Here is a 23,001-nt window from a genome sequence, read left to right on the forward strand (position 1 = left end):
AGATCATAAAGGAATGCATGAGCCTTGACAACATGTCCCGTATACCAAGGCTAAAATATATTAAACGTTGTTTCGATGAGTTGGGGCACCTTGAACTTTTCTTAAAGCCTGATTCTATTGTTGAAAAGGATGTGGAGTTTGTTAAGAATGCTTTTAGTAACTTAAGGAAACTAGAAGGAGATGAGCGAGAAGGGCGAAAACCTAGGGTCCGCACATTCCATATGCTAAAAACAAATCCATCTACTGAGCCTTATCTCATGGGGTCGCTGTTTACATACGAGCGTTTTTTATTGTTTAGGTTCCGCCTATATATTTTTCATCTGTTACTCGCTGTCCCAAAAGGGTGCAGTAGAGGTAAGGTGTGTGGCTGCAACGAAGTATCTCCACAGGATCTGCTACACTTTATGTTTCTTTGTAAATATTATGAGGTACCCTGGAGATAGTTTTTATTCCAATTATTAAAGAAGCTGAATTTTAACCAGGTCCGCCCAGCGCTTCTGTACTTGCAACTGTGGAAGGCTGATTGTATTTTTTTCATTGTGGGTTATTTGAAATATACTGTGAGACCAGGGCCTGTCTGGATAACTAGCTGCCCTTCTTGTTTGAGGGTACACTCCATTTTATTGTTTAGCATGTGAGGTAGTCCAACGGGCCCTTTTTAGTCCTTTACTGATAGGAATTGTATTTTGTATGTAATTTGATTGTATCATGTTTTAAATGAAATATTGGATGTTGTGAAACTTTTCGGGTTTTCTGCATGTGAAACACAATAAAGTTGATTTTGATTTGATTTGATTAGTTGTTAATTAATTTTAATTAGTGATTAATTATGGTAATTTTGTAATTATTTTAGGTGTGTGTTCTGATGTTTAAAGGTGTAATTGGTGGAAAGGGTGGGAAGTAATTGATTTTTAATTGATGAATTAATAATTAGTTGTTAATTAATTTAAATTCATTAAATAGAAATTAATTATGGTAATTGTCTAATTAGTTTTAGGTGTGTGTTGTGGATATTATAGTGTTAAAGCATGTGTATTCAATTAATGTTTTTTTTAATTAACAATATGTTTTAATTGATTATTAATGATATTATTATGGAAATAATTATAAATAATACTTTTTAAGTGTTTTTTTAGTGGTGTGGTGTTACCCTGGTGTTATAGGGTAGGAAATATAATAAATACATTGATGTTTTACATACTTTTTTTGTTTGTTAATATTTGCTCCTTTTAAATAATTATTGTTTTTAAATGTATTTACTAATTTATTTTATACAATATTTGAAGCTTTTTGTCATACGTAATTTATATTATACTTTGTGTTCTTTTTATATGTTTAATATATTTAAATGTATCTTTTGTAATATGTTTTAATAATTTTTATGATTTGTTAAAAAAATGTATTGTTTAAATGTTATTAGTAATTTTTGTTTCTCTGCAATCCAACACTTTCCCTGATGTTACACTCAATCGAGTGGGAATAGTAATTTTTACCCCTCTGCTATCCAGAACTTTCCCTACTGTTGCACTCATTGGAGAGGGAACAGTAATTTGTACCCATCCACATCCAATATTTTCCCTACTGTTGCACTAACTGGAGTGGGAATAGTAATTTTTACCTCTTCACTATCCAGCACTTTCCCTACTGTTGCACTCACTGGAGTTGTAATAGTAATTTAATTCCTCCTCTATCCAACACTTTTTCTACTATTGCACTAATTTGAGTGGGAATAGTAATTGTTACCCCTTCGCTATCCAATACTTTCCCTGCTGTTGCACTCAATGCAGTGGGAATAGTAATTTTTACCCCTTTGCTATCCAAGACTTTCCCTACTGTTGCACTCACTGGAGTTGGAATATTAAATTTGATTCCTCCGCTATCCAACACTTAACCTACTTTTGCACTCGCTGGAGTGGAAATAGTTATGTTTACCCCTTTACTATCCAACACATTCCCTACTGTTGCACTCCTTTGAGTGGGAATAGTAATTTTTACCCCTCCGCTATCCAACATTTTCCCTACTGTTGCACTCACTGGAGTTGGAATAGTAAATGGAATTCCTCCACTATCCAACAATTACCCTACTTTTGCCCTCACTGGAGGGGGAATAGTAATTTTTACCCCTCTGCTATCCAACACCATCCCTACTATTGCACTCTCTGGAGTGAGAATAGTATTTTTTTTTCACTCCGCTATCCAACACTTTCCCTACTTTGGGGTCGATTCTGATCCGTTAAAAATCTCCGTCCGTACGACTCGCATCCGGAGACGTTTCCGTACGACTCGTACGGATGCCGTACGACCGGACGATTCCGATCCCGATCGGGCGACCCGGACGCGATTCGTACGGTCCACGTCGATTCGTACAGAAAAGCACACGATCACCTACACACCGTACGGCGCGTACCCCCCATGATTGCAGGGGTACGCGCCGTACCCTTGCGATCATGGGGGTACGTGTCATACACCCAGCGTACATGGGGGGTACGTGTCGTACACCCAGCGAACATGGGGTACGGCACGTACCCCATGTACGCAGGGTGTACGGCACGTACCCCCATGATCGCAGGGGTACGGCGCGTACCCCTGCGATCATGGGGGGTATGCGCCATACCCGGGGAGTCCGTTCCGTACCTGTTTCGGGGCGAACTCTGACTGTATGACAGTTTCCAGCTCCCGTAGAAAAAGGGTCGTACGGAGCGTACACAACACGAATCGTACTTGCCGGGTCGTAAAAAGCAGCCGCGAAACGTATGAACGTCGTGTACAGCGGCTTCCGAGGGAAATTCGTACGGGGATTTCATTTGTACGGTCCCTGGTACGATTCGGACGGATAGCTGCATCGGGTGTGGATCGTACTACGTCGTTCGTACGGAGACGGTTACGGGTACGATTCGTACGGAAAAAAATGCTCCGTACGACGATTCGGAGGGCTTTTTACGGGATCGGAATCGACCCCACAGTCTCTTGCTGGAGTGGGAATATACATTTTTACCCTCCGCTATCCAACACTTTCCCTACTATTGCGATCAGTGGAGTTGGAATAGTAAATGTAATTATTTTGCTATCCAGCGTTTTCCCTACTGGTGCATTTATTGTATTAAGAAATGTAAGTTTTAATTTTTTTATATAATTTAATGTTTTAATTTAGTATAGAATGTTTTCCATATTTTAAAATAGTTATATAAATATATGTATATAATTTTAAAGTTTAAAAATTAAATAAAGCTAATAGTTAAATATATGTACATGTATAAATTATTATATTTGTGTGGTTATTTTTTTATTAAGTTTATTTGTTATATTTAGGTAAAATGTATATTAAATGTAATTTAGTTTTCTAAAATTTGGAAGAATTTTTTTATATTTAACCTATTTTGTACTTTATTTTATATATATTTTTAATTCAATATTTTTTACATCTTTTTTTTTAACTTCAATATTTTTGTACTTACCTGTTTAAGTATAGGGAGCCGATATTTTTTCATTCTATATTTATGTCAGTGATTAATCTCCTTCAATGTATAGGCATGGCTACTCAAGGACCTTGCTAAGACGGACTGCATAGCACAAGAACACATCACCTGCATCACAAAGGGGTTCACAGATGAAGCTTCTGCAGCTACTCGGATTGGAACAGACACATCGCCTACATCCACAGGATCGACAATGACACATCACTTCATCTGCACCTCACATCGGGTCTTCAACATTGATGCATCCTCCATCCAAGGTACTTTTTCAGCAGGCCAAGGCTGGTCCCTGGATTCAACCTGCACTCAATTGCAGTCGGCCTGGACTTTGGATTTACCCCGGTCAAGAGCGACCAGATATCCCAGCTTGGCTCTTTAAGATTTTAAGCATTATATTTTTAAATGTTCTTTAAAAATGCATAACTCTTGTTTTCCTGTTTAGATCTTTGACATTTTGGTATTGCTTTCCTCATAAAATTATTATCTATTTTTCTAACCTTATTTGGATTCTTTTTGTGGTGTTTTCATTTTGTTACTTTGTGTGTGTGTGTCTGTTTTTCACAAATTCTTTACACATTGCCTCTTCGAATAAGCCTGACTGCTCTGTGTCAAGCTACCAGAGGGTGAGCACAGGTTATCTTTTAGTGTGTAAATAGCTTACCCTGACCACAGTAGTGGTCCCTACAAGAACAAGGTGCATACCTCTGCCAACTAGAGACACCATTTCTAACCACCAATCTGTTAGGCTAGGCATAGAGAATACACTTTGTTCATGAACTATTGATGAGGGTCGAAATCACATGATAAAACAATAGTCAAAATGGACTACAATTGACAATTGAATGTTTACGAGATCAGTTGGATGTCTTTGGCAAATAAGTCTATTGTCTTAAAAACAAATGCCTGAAATATTTTATGAATTAAAGAACTGATGAGAGAGCCATCCCTATTTTTAACCCAACATTAGGGTTATGATTAGATATTACAGTGCAGCAAAGAAAATCTATATATACTTATTTCTCTCGTTTGGAGACTGGAGATAATCATTTGACTTTATGTTTATGTTCTCCTTTATGTAGTTTCAACTTTTTGTTTGGTTGCTCCCAACTTTATTTTGCAGCATTAAGTTCTACTGGTGCTATGACTACTACTGCTGCTATTTCTACTACTACTACATCTACTAATATCACAATTGCTAATTATAAGGATAATGAATATGATATTTATTTTGTTGAATATTTTCATCTTCTAGCTTCTTTTTTACTTGCTTCTTCTTCTTCTTCTTCTTCTTCTTATTATTATTATTATTAGTAGTAGTAGTAGTAGTAGTAGTAGTAGTAGTAGTAGTAGAAATAGTAATATTAGTAGTCCTACTCATTTTTTGTTTGAATATGTTTATTGCATTTTGTCATTGTACAACATTACACATATGTATACAGGAATAATAAATGACGCTGTAGTGTGAATTATTGTGCACAGGCCGTTGCAGGCAATCACTCTCATGCGAAGGCTTGGTAGCAAAGGAGCAAGAGAAAAAATAACACAATTAAACAGCATGACAGATTCGTATAATACCGGCAGGTGTGTAAAAGATTGATGTTCAATAACGTCAGTGCTCAACAACGGAGAAAGTAACATCTGTTTTGTGACTGCATATCCTAGATATGTTCAATTCGGAGCATAGGCTCTGCCATGGCTGTAGAACCAAAGGAGTTGATCACATTGACAATATATCTCATATCCAAAGCTTCGTATTAAAACAATCAAATATAAAGAACAATCCAAAATATACAGAAAACAAAAGACTGGGTGGTGTCTAACAGTAATCGTGTTTGTGTGTGTGGAGTCTCCGATGCAAGTGGGGAATAGGTCCATAGTGCCTCGCGTCAGTGGTAATGTGCAATTCGTAGGGTTCATCTCGTGCATGGAAAAGTGTGAGGGGGGCCCTGTAAGGGGGGGCAGGGAGGGGGGAGAGAGGGAGGGGGGGAAGAAAGTTTCATTAGAAGTGGGAATGAAGAGAGAGGTGCAAATGATTACACAATGCTATTCTGCAGGCACACCTGATGATAGGTCGCCAGGGTACTATCCCAGTCCTGCGCTATGGGGTACATCCGGAGCCCTGCCGATTAGTAGTCCTACTCATAGTAGTAATCATAGTAGTAGCTATTCATTGTACCATCTGGAAATATTGGCAAGATATGTTGTAATGTAGTAAACTATAATCAGAATAACTCTGTTATCTCCTCCCAAAACTATAATGCAGAACTATGCATCTCATGGCTGATGTTAGGTCCCATTTCCTCTGCCTCAAGAGTACAATTGTATTGAAATTGTTCATATATCTGTGTGTTGTCAAATGGATTTTGAAGCCATGAGCCAGGGTTCCAGTCAAATCTACCAATATACCATCAACAACCAAAAGATTTAACTTAATTTCAAGGTTTGTCAATGAGAAAATTAGATGATAAAATGCATGTCAATAAAATTGTGGTTTATTGATACATTGCAATATGACATTGCTCCAGGCGCATCAAGGCTACATATGTCTATTGTTGTTGCCTAAAACTATAGCAATATACAAATGAAGCCATCTTACATGTTAATTAAAACATTGTCTATTTCAGTAGACCAAGGTTCTTTTTGTCAAGCTCAACTATTAGATTTATTCCTGAGTGTACCATATGCTATTGTAGGTAAATGTAGTGCAGCTAGAGACTGTGCTATGTATGCAAAGTGGATTGAGAATAATAGTTGTGTTTCTGAGGAGCTTAATTTGGTAATACAGGAATAGGAATTCATGATGATAGCTCTGCTCTTGTGTTTTCCTTTGGGGCCCATATTCTTGTAATTCAGATTTCCAAGCAATGTTGATGAAATGTAGAAAGAGTTGTTTAAGTTTGCTGTGCAAATTGTTTGATTTTCCATGCAATGAGTCCTGGCTAATCTTTTCATAGAAAACTGCACATACATTGTGCATTAATTCAAGTAGCTAAAATGGAACTTGTAAAAAGGTCGATGTTTGTCTTATCCAGAATAGGGTAAAGAGTTGTTTCTGGTAACAAGATATACGCCTCACAGCTGTGTTCTAATATTAATATGATCAGATAAGTTGAATTATATCATAAGCAAGCAAGGCCTTATGGTTCATGGAAGAAATGTCTAACCCCAGGTAGATGACCTTCTTAGCAACCTTTTTGAAAAATTAACATCCTCCACTAGGTGGCGTTGGAGGGGAATGGGGAACAGAGAAAGCCAAAGGGGCCAGAAAAGTGGAGAGTTTATTATAGGTGAATAATTAATTCCCCAAGTAACCTTCTACAACATACCATGGCTCTAAGAACAGCCTAGTGAATGGCAAGTCCTGAAAAGCCACTCTCTGTACTGTAGGTACATAGGCCGTCATTATGATGCCGGCGAGACCACTACCTACAGGCTCTTGGTGGCGCTCTACCCACCATCGGAAGGCCATTCCCAGCACACCACATTGCGGTGGCTGGCGGTACCATGGAGATCGGAAACTCTGAACGCATGCATCCGATGGGTTGCTTGAGGTTCACCCATTCATTGGTGGTGGTGCCTACTAGGCACCGCTTTAGGGATTACGATGTCCCTCAACACCAGCCTTTTAATGACAGTTCACTGGCAGAGAAAAGGCTAGTGGGGATGGACATTGGCGGCCCGTATCAGGCCCCCTTTCCCCTGGCATATTTTTTTGGATGTTGAGGGGCACCTATGGTGCCCCCCTACATAGCCCTGCCCCATGTTGCCTGCCACTTAGTGCAGGGATACGTGAACAGTCCAGTTTTTACATTGCGGCGGGTGCTACAGCCAGCAGCACTCAGCGCAATGTAAAATATGGGCATTGCGATGGCCGTGGGGGTGGTGCCATTGTTAATTTGCCTAGTGGGGCCTTGTAGGTGGGCGGTCCCAGTTCCTGATACTGTGGCGGACGGACTGAAGTCTGTCCGCCATCATAATGACCCCCATAGTTATGTATTTATACATGCATATATCTATGTTTACTGCATTGGTAACAAGTGAATTTCTCAAAGAGTAGGAGAGACCTAAAAAGAGGGTCCAGTTCATGCGCATGCAGATTTGTTTCTTTATCAACCTCTTTTGCACTGGCACGTATCAGGTAACACCTCACTCTTATGTCCAGCTGTAGTATTAGCTCTGGTCACTAAGATATGTGTTTAACTCCTTGGATCCTAAGAACATAATCTCCATATCCTCCCCATTCTCACTTCGGTAAAAAGCGCTCCGAATTGCCGTTCGGAGCGTTTTTCCCCATACGAATCGTACCCGTAAGCGTCCCCGTACGAATCAGCAAGTACGATCCCAACCAAAAGCGGCATTCCGTACACCTCGTAAAAAACGCCGTACAAATCGAAAGTTCATACGAATTGCAGTCGGCTGACGCTCCACGCTATGTCCGAACGTAAATAGACCGCGTCTTCCGAACCAGGAAGTACGATCCGTGTTGAACACACTCCGTACGGCTCTTTTTCTACGAGAGCTCAAAACTACCGTAAAACCAGACTCCGGCACGAACCGCACCCCGGTACGCGACAAGCAGGAGATGAACGCCATCGTCCGTGTCATCCCAATCCTGTACGGCCACCACCTCGTACATAGAAACATACGACGGCGCAGAAGGTGAGTACAACGAAGTCCAACATACCTGTACATGGTGCCACACGCGCACATCTCCATTGCACGACTGTAATGTCTGGGTACGTTGCGCCACACACTCCCGCACATCACCAGTGTAATACGGAGAGGTGCCGCACCTACGTCATCAACCTCGGGGTACGGTATGTCACCGCACATCAACAGTGTAATACGGAGACGTGCCGCACCTACGTCATCGACCTCGGGGTACGGTACGTCACCGCACATCAACAGTGTAATACGGAGACGTGCCGCACCTACGTCATCGACCTCGAGGTACGGTACGTCACCGCACATCAACAGTGTAATACGGAGACGTGCCGCACCTACGTCATCGACCTCGGGTTACGGTACGTCACCGCACATCAACAGTGTAATACGGAGACGTGCCGCACCTACGTCATCGACCTCGGGGTACGGTACGCTACCGCATATCACCTGTGTAACAGTGAGACGTGTCGGACATACGTCTGCTATGTCAGTGTAAGTGTAACAGGTGTGTAGAAAACACACCCAGCAGTGCCCAGCAGCATAGGGTGTGTGTGGCTAAGACCCGCACCAGTGCCCTGCAGTGTCCAGCCTTAGAGTGTGTGTGTGGCTAAGACCCCCACCAGTGCTCAGCAGTGCCCAGCATTAGAGTGTGTGTGTGGCTAAGACCCCCACCAGTGCCCACCAGTGCCCAGTATTAGAGTGTGTGTGTGGCTAAGACCCCCACCAGTGCCCAATATTAGAGTGTGTGTGTGGCTAAGACCCCCACCAGTGCCCACCAGTGCCCAGCATTAGAGTGTGTGTGTGGCTAAGACCCCCACCAGTGCCCACCAGTGCCCAGCATCAGAGTGTGTTTGTGGCTAAGACCCCCACCAGTGCCCAGCATTAGAGTGTGTGTGTGGCTAAGACCCCCACCAATGCCCAGCATTAGAGTGTGTATGTGGCTAAGACACCCACCAGTGCCCACCAGTGCCCAGCATTAGAGTGTATGTGTGGCTAAGACCCCCACCAGTGCACACCAGTGCCCAGCATTAGAGTGTGTGTGTGGCTAAGACCCCCACCAGTGCCCACCAGTGCCCAGCATTAGAGTGTGTGTGTGGCTAAGACCCCCACCAGTGCCCAGCATTAGAGTGTGTGTGTGGCTAAGACCCCCACCAGTGCCCACCAGTGCCCAGCATTAGAGTGTGTGTGTGGCTAAGACCCCCACCAGTGCCCACCAGTGCCCAGCAGTGTCCAGCATTAGAGTGTGTGTGTGGCTAAGACCCCCACCAGTGCCCAGCAGTGTCCAGCATTAGAGTGTGTGTGTGGCTAAGACCCCCACCAGTGCCCAGCATTAGAGTGTGTGTGTGGCTAAGACCCCCACCAGTGTCCACCAATGCCCAGCATTAGAGTGTGTGTGTGGCTAAGACCCCCACCAGTGCCCAGTATTAGAGTGTGTGTGTGGCTAAGACCCCCACCAGTGCCCAGCAGTGCCCAGCAGTGCCCAGCCGTTAAATCAAAAACAAACCATTGTTAACCTCATTACCATCAGGAGATAGACACATGTTAACATACCCAAATTTGAACATCACACCAGCTCCCAGGCACACAGCAGTCACAGACATTATCAGACAAACTAAAGTTCAGAAACTGAAATAAATAGCTTTATTCAGCTGGTTCAAAATTGAAAACGCAAATAAGAGTCCTTGCTCATAAAAGGCCAATGGCCAGTCCAAACAAGTCAGAATAACAGTTTGTGCCTTCATGGATGTGCTCACACCCAAACTTGCCTGCACATGGAGTTCAATCCGCTGTGGTAACTTTGGGGACATCATCTGTGGAATCCTCCGGCACCGCATGGACAGTAGAGGGAAGGACAGGTGGAGTGGGTGCAGGTATTGTGGATTCATCCACACTGGCCGGTGCATCGCTGAAAGTAGCAAGATAAACTTGGCTGCACACTTCAGCCAGTTCGGAAAAACTACCACTTGAACCTGGGGACCCATTGGGGGTGGAGGTAGAGGGCTGTGAGTCTGTTCTCCTGGGTCTGTGGATGCGTGTGTGAGGTGTGTCCCCTCTCCCTGTGGGTGTGCCTACATCTCCTTGAGATTGTGTGCGTGGAGATTTGAGCTTTTCTTCTGCTGTGTGGGTGTGCTGGGTGTGTCTGGTGTTGTGTTTGACCTGTGGCATCAGCGTGTATGTTGGGTAGATATGGGAGAGGCAGAGGTGGATGGGTCTGAAGGATGGGATGCTGCTGGGTGTACAGAGCTGCCGTCAGTGTTGACTCTATGGCAGTCACACTCCGATGTAGATCAGACATGGCAGATGACATGCCCTCCTTGAACGACACCAACTGTGTAATGAGTCGTGTATGTCCATGGAGGACAGTCAACATGGATGTCTGACCTACTACAATCTGCCGGAGTAGGTCCACAGACTCAGCACTGAGGGCAGCAGGGGACACAGGGGCAGGGCTGCGGTGCCGGGAACAAAGGAGACACGGGGGCTAGCACGGACCCTAGGGACACTAACAACTGGGAGGGTGGAGATGGTACTGGAGGAGGGGAGGCCAGCCAAAGATGAAGAAGTGACCATTGCTGCATATTCCCCCTCCTCCTGAGAGTCTGATTCGGAGCCTTCCGCATGGTAGGATGTGTCAGTCACATGTGGTCTGACCTGCAGAGTCTCCTCACCCTCCGTGCCACTGCCTCCCTCTGACTCCTCAAAGCAGGTGGCACTGTCGCTGGGTCCCTCTGCCTGGTCCGTGCCTGTGTCTCCTCCAGATTCTGATGATGATGCTGTTGGCAAGGAGAATAAGAAAAACATATCAGTCACCTGTACACATCAGACATATCAGCTACAAATCATTTGGGCACATTTATAAACATGGCATGTATCATGAGTCACATGCCACTGAACTCTGCACAATGCTAAGTCTAGTTTTGGGCAATTGTAAGAGAGACAACGCTCAATGTATAGTAGGATACAAGCAACAGGCGAGGCAAAAATTTGTATGAGAGACACAATGATGAGCCACTGCCTGACAACAGGATAGCTGATGATGCATCACAGTTCATTTGCCCACCCTGCCACCCAAATCCAGACCTGGTCATGTTTGAATTGCTTTGACCTTGTGACACATGGGAAAAGTCCTGCCTGAACTGCCATGTGATGCCATCCTGGGACCTGAACCAAGTGTCCCATCACCTCACACTGGCATCACAGCTGTCTACACCCAAAGCCACATTGTGTGGCTGACCATCAATATTATTTACAAACAACATGCAACATATTTAGAGAATATGCACACACGCACTGCCCATTGTGAGTATGCACAAGCCAAAATTAGTGCTATTGTACAATGTGCACCTGTAGCTAACACATGACAATTAGAAAGTGTACCATGGAGAAAGGCTACTGAGGCTGACTCGTGCAGAAAACACATGTTGAGACTCAAGATCAGTGCCAAAATATGAAGAAGGGCAGACACATTGCACATGTGGTGCTACATGTAAGGAACCAACAGGTGTCACAGACCCCCTTCCAACATGATGATGTGCAAAGGAAGATGCATACTAAGACATTGCACCATAGGAGTACATGTGAAAAACAATCATTAGCCAAAGCGCTGGTCAAATGTGGAGTAGGGCAAGGCATGTAAAGAAGCAGCTGCTGAAACTTGGACATTCTTATGCCAATGCATTAAGTGCCTGTCTGACCACACGACTCCAACTATGGGAGTGTTACCATGCCTCGGAGCACTGCAGGTAGCATGTGACACACATGACAACAAACAGACATGTACCTACCCCCTTCTTGCTGCTGTCCCTGCTGCAACTGCCTATGGAGGTCTGGGAACACCACTTCCAGGACCCAGAGCAGGTGGGGGGTGAGGTGGCGGGTGCCGCCATGCCGGCGTGGAGCTTCCAGCTTCAGCTGTACTATGGCGATGCCGCGGGTCCAGCACCGGATGTCCTGCCACCTCTTCTTGATGTTTCTCCTGACAGCCCTGGCGATGGCCACCCAGATTTCACCCTGCTCATAGGCAGATACCTGTCACGAATGTAAAGTAAAAGAACATCAGTACACCTGGTCCATGTTTCAAAGACACACATATGTGCACAAAATACTTGAGGACAACAGGGCATCGGATGCTCCACACATTTGCATCATTGTCCAGGAGTATGTGGCCTGTGAGCAAACACAACTGCATTACATGCCATTTAAAGGCTACAGATGACATGAGGGGTGCAAACCACTCTTTGAGCATGGCACTCACTGAGCAATATATGCTACATCTGGGTGCACTGCAGCACGTGACATGCTGTCACACACCCCACTACAACAAAGAACCCTCTTCAAACAACACTGTACACCCTGGCACTCACTCCCAACAACATAGCATCTATCCACTATACATACTATACACACTATACACACAGTGGCTATAATGTCACACACACAACAGGTGCACACTCCAAGGTATTGCACACATCACTCACCTGCTCCTCTGGTCTTCCATACAGCTTGCTGTAGTTAGGCAGGAGGGCATCCAGCAGGGCCTTGTTCTCACCATCACTGAATGCAGGTGCCCTCTCCATGCTCAGCTAATCAGGGTCCAGAGGATACAGAGACAGCAGCTGTGTTTACCACTCCAATGTTGTGCAGGCAAGTGCCCTCACACAGCCACATGCTGCCTTATATTTGTGCTGCAGAGGGTCTGTGAGTCCAAGGAGTAGTGTGTGATAGGCCACCATAGTTAGCATCCTATGTTTCATCCAATCCCATCACACATAAGGCCATGACACACATATGCATGGTTTGAAAACTGAGCCAGAGCTGAACAACAACTTTTGCAACATTGTATACTTTTGCCCAACTGAATTTTCTAGAACACCTGTAGGAGGCTCAAAACTCTCTGTATCCATGACAACCTGGTTGCATTCTGATCATTCCATTGTTCCCCTATATGTTCCCTATGTATTTATTTGAATACCCACACAAGTACGGTGCCAAGGCTGTTGCAAATGCAACCCATTCAATGGTGAAACGAGGCGTACACACGCACGTACCATTGGGGTACGCTGTGCTCGCGTATGGCTACATTGCAATAGGGAAAAGAGGTCTACACACACACCTACCATTGGGGTACGCTGTGCTCGCATATGGCTACAATGCAATAGGGAAACGAGGCCTACACACGCACGTACCATTGGGGTACGCTGTGCTCGCGTATGGCTAAAATGCAATAAGGGAAACGAGGCCTACACACGCACGTACCATTGGGGTACGCTGTGCTCGCGTATGGCTAAAATGCAATATGGAAACGAGGCGTATACACGCACGTACCATTGGGGTACGCTGTGCTCGCGTATGGCTACATTGCAATAGGGAAATGAGGCGTACACACGCACGTACCATTGGGGTACGCTATGCTCGCGTATGGCTAAAATGCAATAGGGAAACAAGGCCTACACACGCATGTATCATTGGGGTACGCTGTGCTCGCGTATGGCTACATTGCAATAGGGAAACGAGGCGTACACACGCACGTACCATTGGGGTACGCTGTGCTCGCGTATGGCTTAAATGCAATAGGGAAACGAGGCCTACACACGCACGTACCATTGGGGTACGCTGTGCTCGCGTATGGCTAAGATGCAATAGGGAAACGAGGCCTACACACGCACGTACCGTTGGGGTACGCTGTGCTCGCGTATGGCTATATTGCAATAGGGAAACGAGGCGTACACACGCACGTACCATTGGGGTACGCTGTGCTCGCGTATGGCTAAAATGCAATAGGGAAACAAGGCCTACATACGCACGTACCATTGGGGTACGCTGTGCTCGCGTATGGCTACATTGCAATAGGAAAACGAGGCGTACACACGCACGTACCATTGGGGTTTGCTGTGCTCGCGTATGGCTACAATGCAATAGGGAAACGAGGCCTACACACGCACGTACCATTGGGGTACGCTGTGCTCGCGTATGGCTAAAATGCAATAGGGAAACGAGGCCTACACACCCACGTACCATTGGGGTACGCTGTGCTCACGTATGACTAAAATGCAATAGGGAAACGAGGCGTACACCCGTACTTACCATTGGGGTACGCTGTGCACGCGTATGGCTACAATGCAATAGGGAAACGAGGCCTACACATGGATGTACCATTGGGGTACGCTGTGCTCGCGTATGGCTAAAATGCAATAGGGAAACGAGGCGTACACACGCACTTACCATTGGGGTACGCTGTGCACGCGAAAGGCTACAATGCAATACGGAAATGAGGCCTACACACGCACGTACCATTGGGGTATGCTGTGCTCGCTTATGGCTAAAATGCAATAGGGAAACGAGGCCTACACACGCATGTACCATTGGGGTACAGTGCCTCAGACATGCTCAAGTGAACGCTTGTGTAGGCTGCGTTCCTGACCTCCTTCATGTCACCATTGGGAGAGTGACTCCAGGAAATCACATTGCAGGGATGTAGTCTACACTCATGTTGACGATGTGGATGCACACATCAGCATGGCATCCTTACATCAGCATGCCCCAGGTGTGGCAGACATTGAAGTAGCACAGGGACTGAGACCTTGTGGCTCAGTTGATGTGTGAAGAGCTGTTGAGACATGTCATTAATCATTTTGCACATGTGTATCACATACATTCAACACTTCGCACCTGAGTAACGTCTGCAACATATTGTGATGCACATCAACATTGGAATGGCACACCATTCAGTACAGGGAGCTGTCACATGATGACAGCAACATGCCCACTGTCACAGAGGTCGAATTGACGCACAGCATGACCCTGTGTGACCACGTCATGTTTGTGCCATGTGCGACATTGTGCATGCTGTTTGCATATGATATAAACAGGTCAGTATTATATTCCTCACCTTAGAATATCCCCAAGTGTCATACTGGATATGCAAATTTCCGCTTAGCAGTACACTTGTGTGTCGATAGGCATCTCCTGCAGCTCCGCGTGCGTCGTTGGCGTTGTGTGCGCTGTGATTACATTGTCTGAGTACTCATACGTCGCCTCTGCGTGCTCACGTCAGGTCCTCTTTTTTCACACCACCAGCGCTGTTCCCGTATAAGTGTAACCTTACTCATTTTTCTTTTTCAAATCATAGTACGATCACTTCTGACCATTTAACTTGGATTGTCCGACTCAGGACGGTGCCAATAGGGATGGCCGTTTCCAAGCCTGTGAGGATTGCAACCGACTCATGTCGGTGAGTGACCCTCACCGTCGGTGTCTCCACTGTTTTGACGTCAAGCATGACAACAAGAGCTGCTCTGACTGCCGGGACCAGACATATGAAGCTAGGTGTGAGTGGTCCCACAAGCGGCTCGGACTCAGCAGTTGGCCCTGCACCGCAATAGCTCATGGTATGGACGTAGGTCGAGTGCCTGGGAGTGGGTGTTGAGACATCAGAGCCCTGGGATTTGACATCAGTCCTCCGGGGCAAAGTCGTCAGGTAACCACAAGAAGTCAAAGAGACGTCATCGCACTTCAAACTCACCACAATGCACGTGCAATGCTGCATTGGATTCGGGTGACACCGCCCACGCGGCTCCATCAGATTTGCAGTCGTCGTAGCCTGCACCACGACCTCCGGTCCCTGGCCAGCATGCGACGCAGGAGGAGTAAGTGCGCTTCCTCATGGCCATGATGTCCCTCACTCCACCGACGGGCTACGCCGCGGCTTAGGGCCCAGCGGACCCGTCTGGGGGCACTAGCGGGTCTGGTGCTTTGCCCCCGACGCCGTCACTTGCTTTGGCTCTGACACTGGCGGCGCCTTCGTCCCGGCCCCGCTGGGACAGACAAGATCCGATTGGTGAGCCTGGTCCTCGCTGGTTCACCTCACAACCTCACCGGCAACAGTCCCCCAGGTGTCACCCTTGGCGCCGTCCTCGGGTGGTGCTGTCCCAGATACCACACACTATACGGCTCCGGCGGGGGAACTGCGTGGCAGAACACCGCTTTTAATGCTGCATGGGAGTTAAACTTCAACGAGCCGGGCACAGTTTATGACAACCCTGATTATCAGGGAATGGGTGATAAGGAGTATTGGGAGGGTTCTGAAGACCCACTGACACGTGAGTGTTAGTCCCATGATGACAGGACAGGTGGACTGGGGGATGCGAGTGGTCTGGACACCTCACCAGACACTGGTAATGTCTCTACTCCAAACGTGTCTTTGGATGAGCGGGCAACGTACAGTGTTGTGTTTACCTGGGCGGCCGAAGCCTTGCCCCTTCATCTCCCCGTTACGCCCGTGAGGACCAACCTCCTCACTGAGGTCCTTAAACTGCAGTCAAGCTCGGCTGAGCCTCTGCAGCCGTTTCATGAGGCATTGACTGACGCTATATTGGCCACCATATCCAGGCCCACTGCAGGTTTGGCTGTAGATAGGCACGTTGCCAGACGCCCACACCCCTCCCCGGACGACCCATGTTTCCTGTCCTCTCACCCCACCCCAGAGAGCATGGGCATCCAGGCCTCCAAATCACAGACCGCATTCCCGTTTGCTCCGCTGGACAGGGTATCCAAGAGGTATGAGCAGTACGGAAAGATGGTATCACCCTCCCTGAGTCTGCGACTGAGGTCTTCCAACATCACATGCCTCTTTGTCCGCTACACACACTCTCTGTGGGAGACGGTTGTGGAACTGCTGCCAGAGTGCGCGTTGTAGGTACGGGCAATACTTGGCCAAGCCCTTGTAGAATGCCGATCTGCGACACGGTATTCGATCCGGTGTGGGCTGGATAGCACCGACTCACTGGGCAGAGCGATTGCATCCACGGAGGTAATTTGTTGCAAATCCTGGTATGTATTCCAAGTTAGGAATATGGTACTAACTACTGTTCCTTACAGATATTTCGTTACAAAAGGTAAGTAACTAGTTCATACTGTTCAGTATATTTGCTGATAGGGTTTCAAATGTACGCTCACCATGCCACTTATGCAAATGAACCGCTCATATGTGTGATGGCATCACAGACCATTTGTCACAAATCAAACATTTCTGCTGTCTGATGATGTCCATGTAATAGTTTGGGAAATATCACACCGCAATAGGAATATGTCAGATCTGTGCAAATGATGGCACATGTGATGTGGGTGTGTGTATTGCTGTCAGCTGTCTGGATGTGCAGACAACCTCCTAATGCAATTCATGTGACGTGTGTCACTGACGTGATACATTGTCATGCTCACTCAGACCTTCCCATCAGATCATTTGTATGCATGTCATATCCATTCCACAGACCACAGGTCTTTTACTTTTCACAGAGGAGTGGCTGGCAGCTGGCACATCTTTCCTCAATGTGTATCCCACGCCACACTCAAAATTGTCTAGATTTGTTGAAGCAGTGTTGCTTGTGCCATGTACATTGTTATTGTCTTAGTCTGACAGTTGTACACATTTTCTACTAAATATGGTTTGCAGGGCACCCCCTCTGGAAAGGCCATTGCCAGACTTGGAAGCCATGAGGGAACGTAATTGCATTCGTCGTTACCGCTTCGGCAGACATTTGATCAAGGACCTGACGGACAGGCTGGACAATCACCTGCAACCACGACACAGGTATCCAACTGCGCTGACACCCAAGGTAAAGGTGATGTCAGCCCTACATTTCTTTGCCACAGGTATGTTCCAATTTACCATAGCTGATGTGGGAGGGATGTCTCAGACAATGGTTAGCCGGGTATTGAGTGATGTATTGGCAGCTATGTTGCTGCACATTGATGTATTCATTACATTCCCTACTCCAGAACAGTTGACACATGTCAAAGGGGAATTCTATGCCCTGGGATGCATGCCACATGTAATTGTTGCAATTGATGGTACACATGTTACTCTGGTGCCACCACAGGCTCAGGAGCAAGCGTACCGCAACAGGAAACACTACCACTCGATAAATGCCCTGGTGGTGTGTCTTGCCAACATGCATATCTTACATGTTTCTCCATTTTTTCCAGGATCGTGCCACGATGCTTTCATCATGAGGCGTAGCAGGGTACCACAGATGATGCTGCAGCTGCACAACCACCGGGCATGTCTTGTTCGTGGGTAAACTCTGTCAGCTATGTATGTCAGTATGTCAAAACTTCATGGACTGCATCATATTACACACTCATTTTCATGATGTCAATTTACAGGAGACGCAGGATATCCAAACATGCCGTGGCTAATGACTCTGCTACGCAACCCCAGGACAGCTGCAGACCAGCGGTACAACAATGCTCATGGGAAGACCAGGCGGGTGATCGAGCGAACATTTGGACTCCTGAAGAGCCTGTTCAGGTGCCTGGACAAGACAGGCGGAGCCCTCCAATACACCCCACGCAAGGTGTGTGACATCTTCACTGTGTGCTGCATGCTACACAACATGGCAGTGGAGAAGGCCGTGCCACTCTACCTTGATCCTTATGAGCTGGAACATCCGCCCGTTGAGGATGAAGGCCTTGCCCAGGATGCCAGTGACGACGAGGATGAAGATGATATCCGGAGTTACCTTATCCGCAACTTCTTTTCATAATGGTGAGTCATAGGTGCATTTTTGTAAAACATGTACTATAGAGTTGCATGGGTAGCATGCTGTGTATGCAACTGACTGTATGCAATGTCACTTGGATGTTTGTTGTGCAGTGTCACACAGGTGCAGATGTAATGCAACACACATACGTGCTATGTGTGTACTTGGAATGTACAGGTGTACTACAACATCAGGCTATTCAACAGGACAATGTCAGAATGACATTATACGGAACTTGACCCCTTGTGTGCCTCTCATCCCCAGCTCGCCCTGCCTGTTGTCCGTTGGTGTCATCGTGGTCAGCCTGCTATTGCTCATTATGATTGCAACGTCAGCCGAATCAACGGAGCATGCATGGACATGTGGAGAAGTCAATTTGGGTAAGGACTCATATGAGGCTGTTTAGCGTTGGTATGGTTTCAAATGTGTGGTACGTGTTCATGCGCATGTTGTTAGACCATGCATACATGCAACAACATCATGTTTCTTATTACATGTATGCCCACTCCCATGACAGGATAGTCACCGCATCTGACAGTCATCTGTTGTTGTAGTTTTAGACTCGGGTGAATGCATCAATGTGTGTAGACATTGACACTGCAACATTGCATATACCATGGTTTGACATTGTGTTAGAGGTCACAACCACTGACTCTGTGGAGGATTGCAGCCTCACTGTGTGCATTAGAATGTGTCTGGTTCCTCACCTCCACCTTGTGGGCCAGTCCAGTTTGTTTACCACAAAACCATGTTGTGTGGGTGTGGCCCAGTGTATGTTCCACATGTTAAGAGAACTGTCCTGTGATTCTGTTCACATGGATGCATTGCCCCTTTTTGCAGTATAAACGTCCAAATCATCATAATATCACCAAGGACCTCACAGACTCCCGAACATTAAAAATGAAATTCGATCACCATCAGCCCTTATTAAAGAGCATGGAATCAAAGCACACTGCAAAATGGCGCTGCTGTCCCATAGATGCTACTAAAATTGGAATACACATACATACCATCATAATATCACATACGCAAATCACTAAGGACCCAATGGACCCTTTAATATTATTAATAAAATGCGATCACCATTAGCCCTCAATAGAGAACAACACATTACAAAATGGCGCGGCTGTTTTTCAGTAAAAATAGAACTACACGTCACTTCCACAATCTGCGCTACCCGGAAATGGAATATACCGGGAGAACGAATGCGCTACCTGTAGCACGACTGGTCGCGCACCAACAGAAACCCAGGAGCCGACGTCTGGCGAAGAAAATCCAAAAGTAAGGTAAATGATCATATCGAAGCCCAGAAACATGGCCAAAAATAACTGAGAAGGAAACGCTTTGAGCGTTTCAACACAGACCTGAAAGACATTTAATTTTTTGTCGTTTCAGGATCTTGAGTCGGGTCCCCACAATGGCGTCCCTCAATTAAGGTAAATGAACGCCGACACACATGGCTATTAGTAAGAGCACTTGGAGAATACATTGTAATATATATGGTCTTGAATTACTTTCACAGGGGCAACATTGAGACATTCCCCCAATACAAAAAGAATACAATAATCCTAATAGGTAAGAAATGAGAAAATAATGTGTATGGACAATGGCTAACAGTAGAAAATGGCTTACAACTGATTTTCATATTATTTAATTACAGGGATAATTTGCATATACCAAGATACATTGGTGAGTGATATCCATTAAGTCAGTTCTTATGCACTAGACTTTTTTACATTGTGAAAAGTCGAACTGAGCTGTGTGCTTTAATGTTGTTTAGGTGGTCCAGCGTCGTGATCTTGATGATAAATTGAATTGTTACAAAAAAATGAGGTAAGATGTAAAATAGTGGTTGTTGAGCCACCTAGCAGTTTCTAGTATGGTATAGAACCCATTTCTAACGAAGGTCTCCCACTTCTTCACTTTACAGTGTGATCCTGATGAGAGCTCGATATTGAAAAGAGTTTGAAACGCGTAGACCTGTTGTTTGTCATGCCATAAGTATATTATTCAAGATATGAGATTTTTGTAAAAAGAATTATAAATATGTGTAAAACACAAATCTATGGCATCATCTAAGAAACAGTGGATTTTTGAATAATTGTAAATATTGATGTGATACTGTTGTGTGTATGAGAGTGTTTGAGAGTGATCCACATAAGAGTGGTTGTGAGAATGTTGAAAGGGGAGTGTTTTAATATGCAGAATGTTTTCCAAATATTGTATGGTATATGTTGGTTTTTGAATTTGAAAAAATGTTTTGTTAAAAATGATCAAATAACTAAACAAAAGTAAAAAGTGAATAAAACTACAGATTCATTCAAGAGAATCAGACCCCCTCACTTTATGTTTTAGTCAATGGTGAGTTGTTTAAATTTGTGGTGAAGTGTTATTGGCAGCATTGGCGTTTTTCTATTATATTACATGAGGCAGTGGCTTGGCCTTGCTGCTTGGGAGCCCGTACCCAGTGGTGTTTTCTTTCCTTTTTGCAGTATGTCATGTCACTGTCATGTCGTTACCTCAGTGCAGGTTGAGAATACTGCTACTCCAGCCTTCACAGTGAGTAGCAGTTCTGTTTTAATTCACATGATGCCATGTATGTTTAGCATTAGACATGACAATGTTGGGATGATGCATATGTGAATTATTGTGTTGCACCAGTGGAGTGCGGTCATTCACATGATTCTCTTGTCCCGTGCAGCATTTCTGTGGGTTGGTAGGGTATCATTATGTGGCTTGGATCAACATCACTTGCTGTTGAGTTATTTTCAACCTGCTTGTCATGTTTAGCATAGTGATGCAAAGTTGATAGAGCAAAAGACTGGTTACAAAGTGCCTTCATTGCACGTAGGTCATTAGCTTCCTCATCATATGTGATTCTTACAGCTGTTGTGGGTGATGTCAAGTTTGCCTACATGGCCCTTACGGGTACACATAATCAAATACAGATATTACACTTTGCGTAAGTAGCATTGCCATATGTTTTAATTTGTTTGTAGGGTCCACATCATCAGAGACAGTGAATTCGTTTTTGTCCACATAGATCTCATTGCATGGTAGCTGACTTGTGAGCGTTACACAAGACTCGAATAGATGACAGACTGTCCTAGGTTTTATGTGTCCGTGTTACAGCATCGGATCTCATGTGATAGCATGATGAGTGATCTCTAATTGGCTACAGTCGTTACACTTCACAGGTGTGACTGGTACAGTGTATCTCATGAGGTAGTATAGTGTCAGTGACATGAGAAACTACTCCTAATGGTTATTTGCCTCTGTTTCAGGTCTCTCTCCCTGCAGTTCCCATCCTCTCCTTCCCTCGCCTGATCACCCTTTTGTGTCTGTCATTTGTACTCAGACCAAGGGGCTGTTTGGAGATGGAACCCTTTGAGCATCACACCACTCTGATGAAGAAAGGTACGGCCAGTCCCTGACAGGCTTGTAGCGAATAGTTCTGCTGCATTACAGGTGACATCATTCATAGACTTTTTTTGTCTTCTTGCCAATGCCAATGACCATGCATGTTTGAAAATGCTCCATGGGCTCACAAGGTAAATCATCATGTTGTGCATGACGTGTGATTTCAACTGAATATTGTGCCTCCTTGATGTCAACGCACATGTCCTTCTAATGTGCATGTATACTATATGGCATGAAGTAAGCTTATGCTTGTTATGTGTTTACGTGTACAGTGACTACATGCATGGTGTTGGTTAAGGCTAAAATACTATATTGTGTGTGAGGCAGATGGCTGTGTAGCTGCTGTTTAGCTTGGAACACACTAGCTGTAGTCTACACCTGCTGACGCTGTGTGTCCTGTGCCGCACTTGTCCCTAAGGGGCCTGATCCAGTGACCGAGATCTTTGGTGATTACTGTGCCATTTTATTTGCAGTGACCCTGAGTGAAGCAGACACTCCTGCATTCACATACACATGTCACTTTGTGGCTTGCCAATGACCTTGTGGTATGTGCTTGTTTTGCAAGTTGTCACACCCCTCCTGCCGTCATGTCTTCACTCATTCCTGCTGCTGCATACACAGCCACAATGCAGCGCACACTATCCAGGACCACACACGACTACAGGATACCCCTCCTTCCATCCATTTGTAGAGCATGCTCCAGCCACCCTACACACAGAAAACACCAGACAATCATCCTCCTGGTATCACGATGCCTCAAACTCAGCCAATACAGCTTCTATGCCTGTGTGTGCAACACATACTGGCAAGACTATGCTGAGCCACATGACTGTGTCTACGTACCACCAGGTCATGGGCCTTGTACAGCACACACACACACCTTCCATAGGCACAATATTGTA

The 23,001-nt window shown here is 45.4% G+C and overlaps 1 protein-coding gene across 1 annotated transcript in view; it reads left to right on the forward strand.

Moving 5' to 3' along the window:
• Nucleotides 1-23,001, forward strand: part of LOC144824301 (uncharacterized) — a 95,175-nt gene that overhangs the window by 5,469 nt on the left and 66,705 nt on the right. Inside the window, exon 2 of the mRNA XM_078683426.1 lies at nucleotides 3,529-3,733. Coding sequence (XP_078539552.1) covers nucleotides 3,529-3,733 — 205 coding nt within the window. The remainder of the gene's footprint in view (nucleotides 1-3,528; nucleotides 3,734-23,001) is intronic.

This window comes from Lissotriton helveticus, chromosome 3_1, assembly GCF_964261635.1.
Source record: "Lissotriton helveticus chromosome 3_1, aLisHel1.1, whole genome shotgun sequence".
NCBI lineage: Eukaryota > Metazoa > Chordata > Amphibia > Caudata > Salamandridae > Lissotriton > Lissotriton helveticus.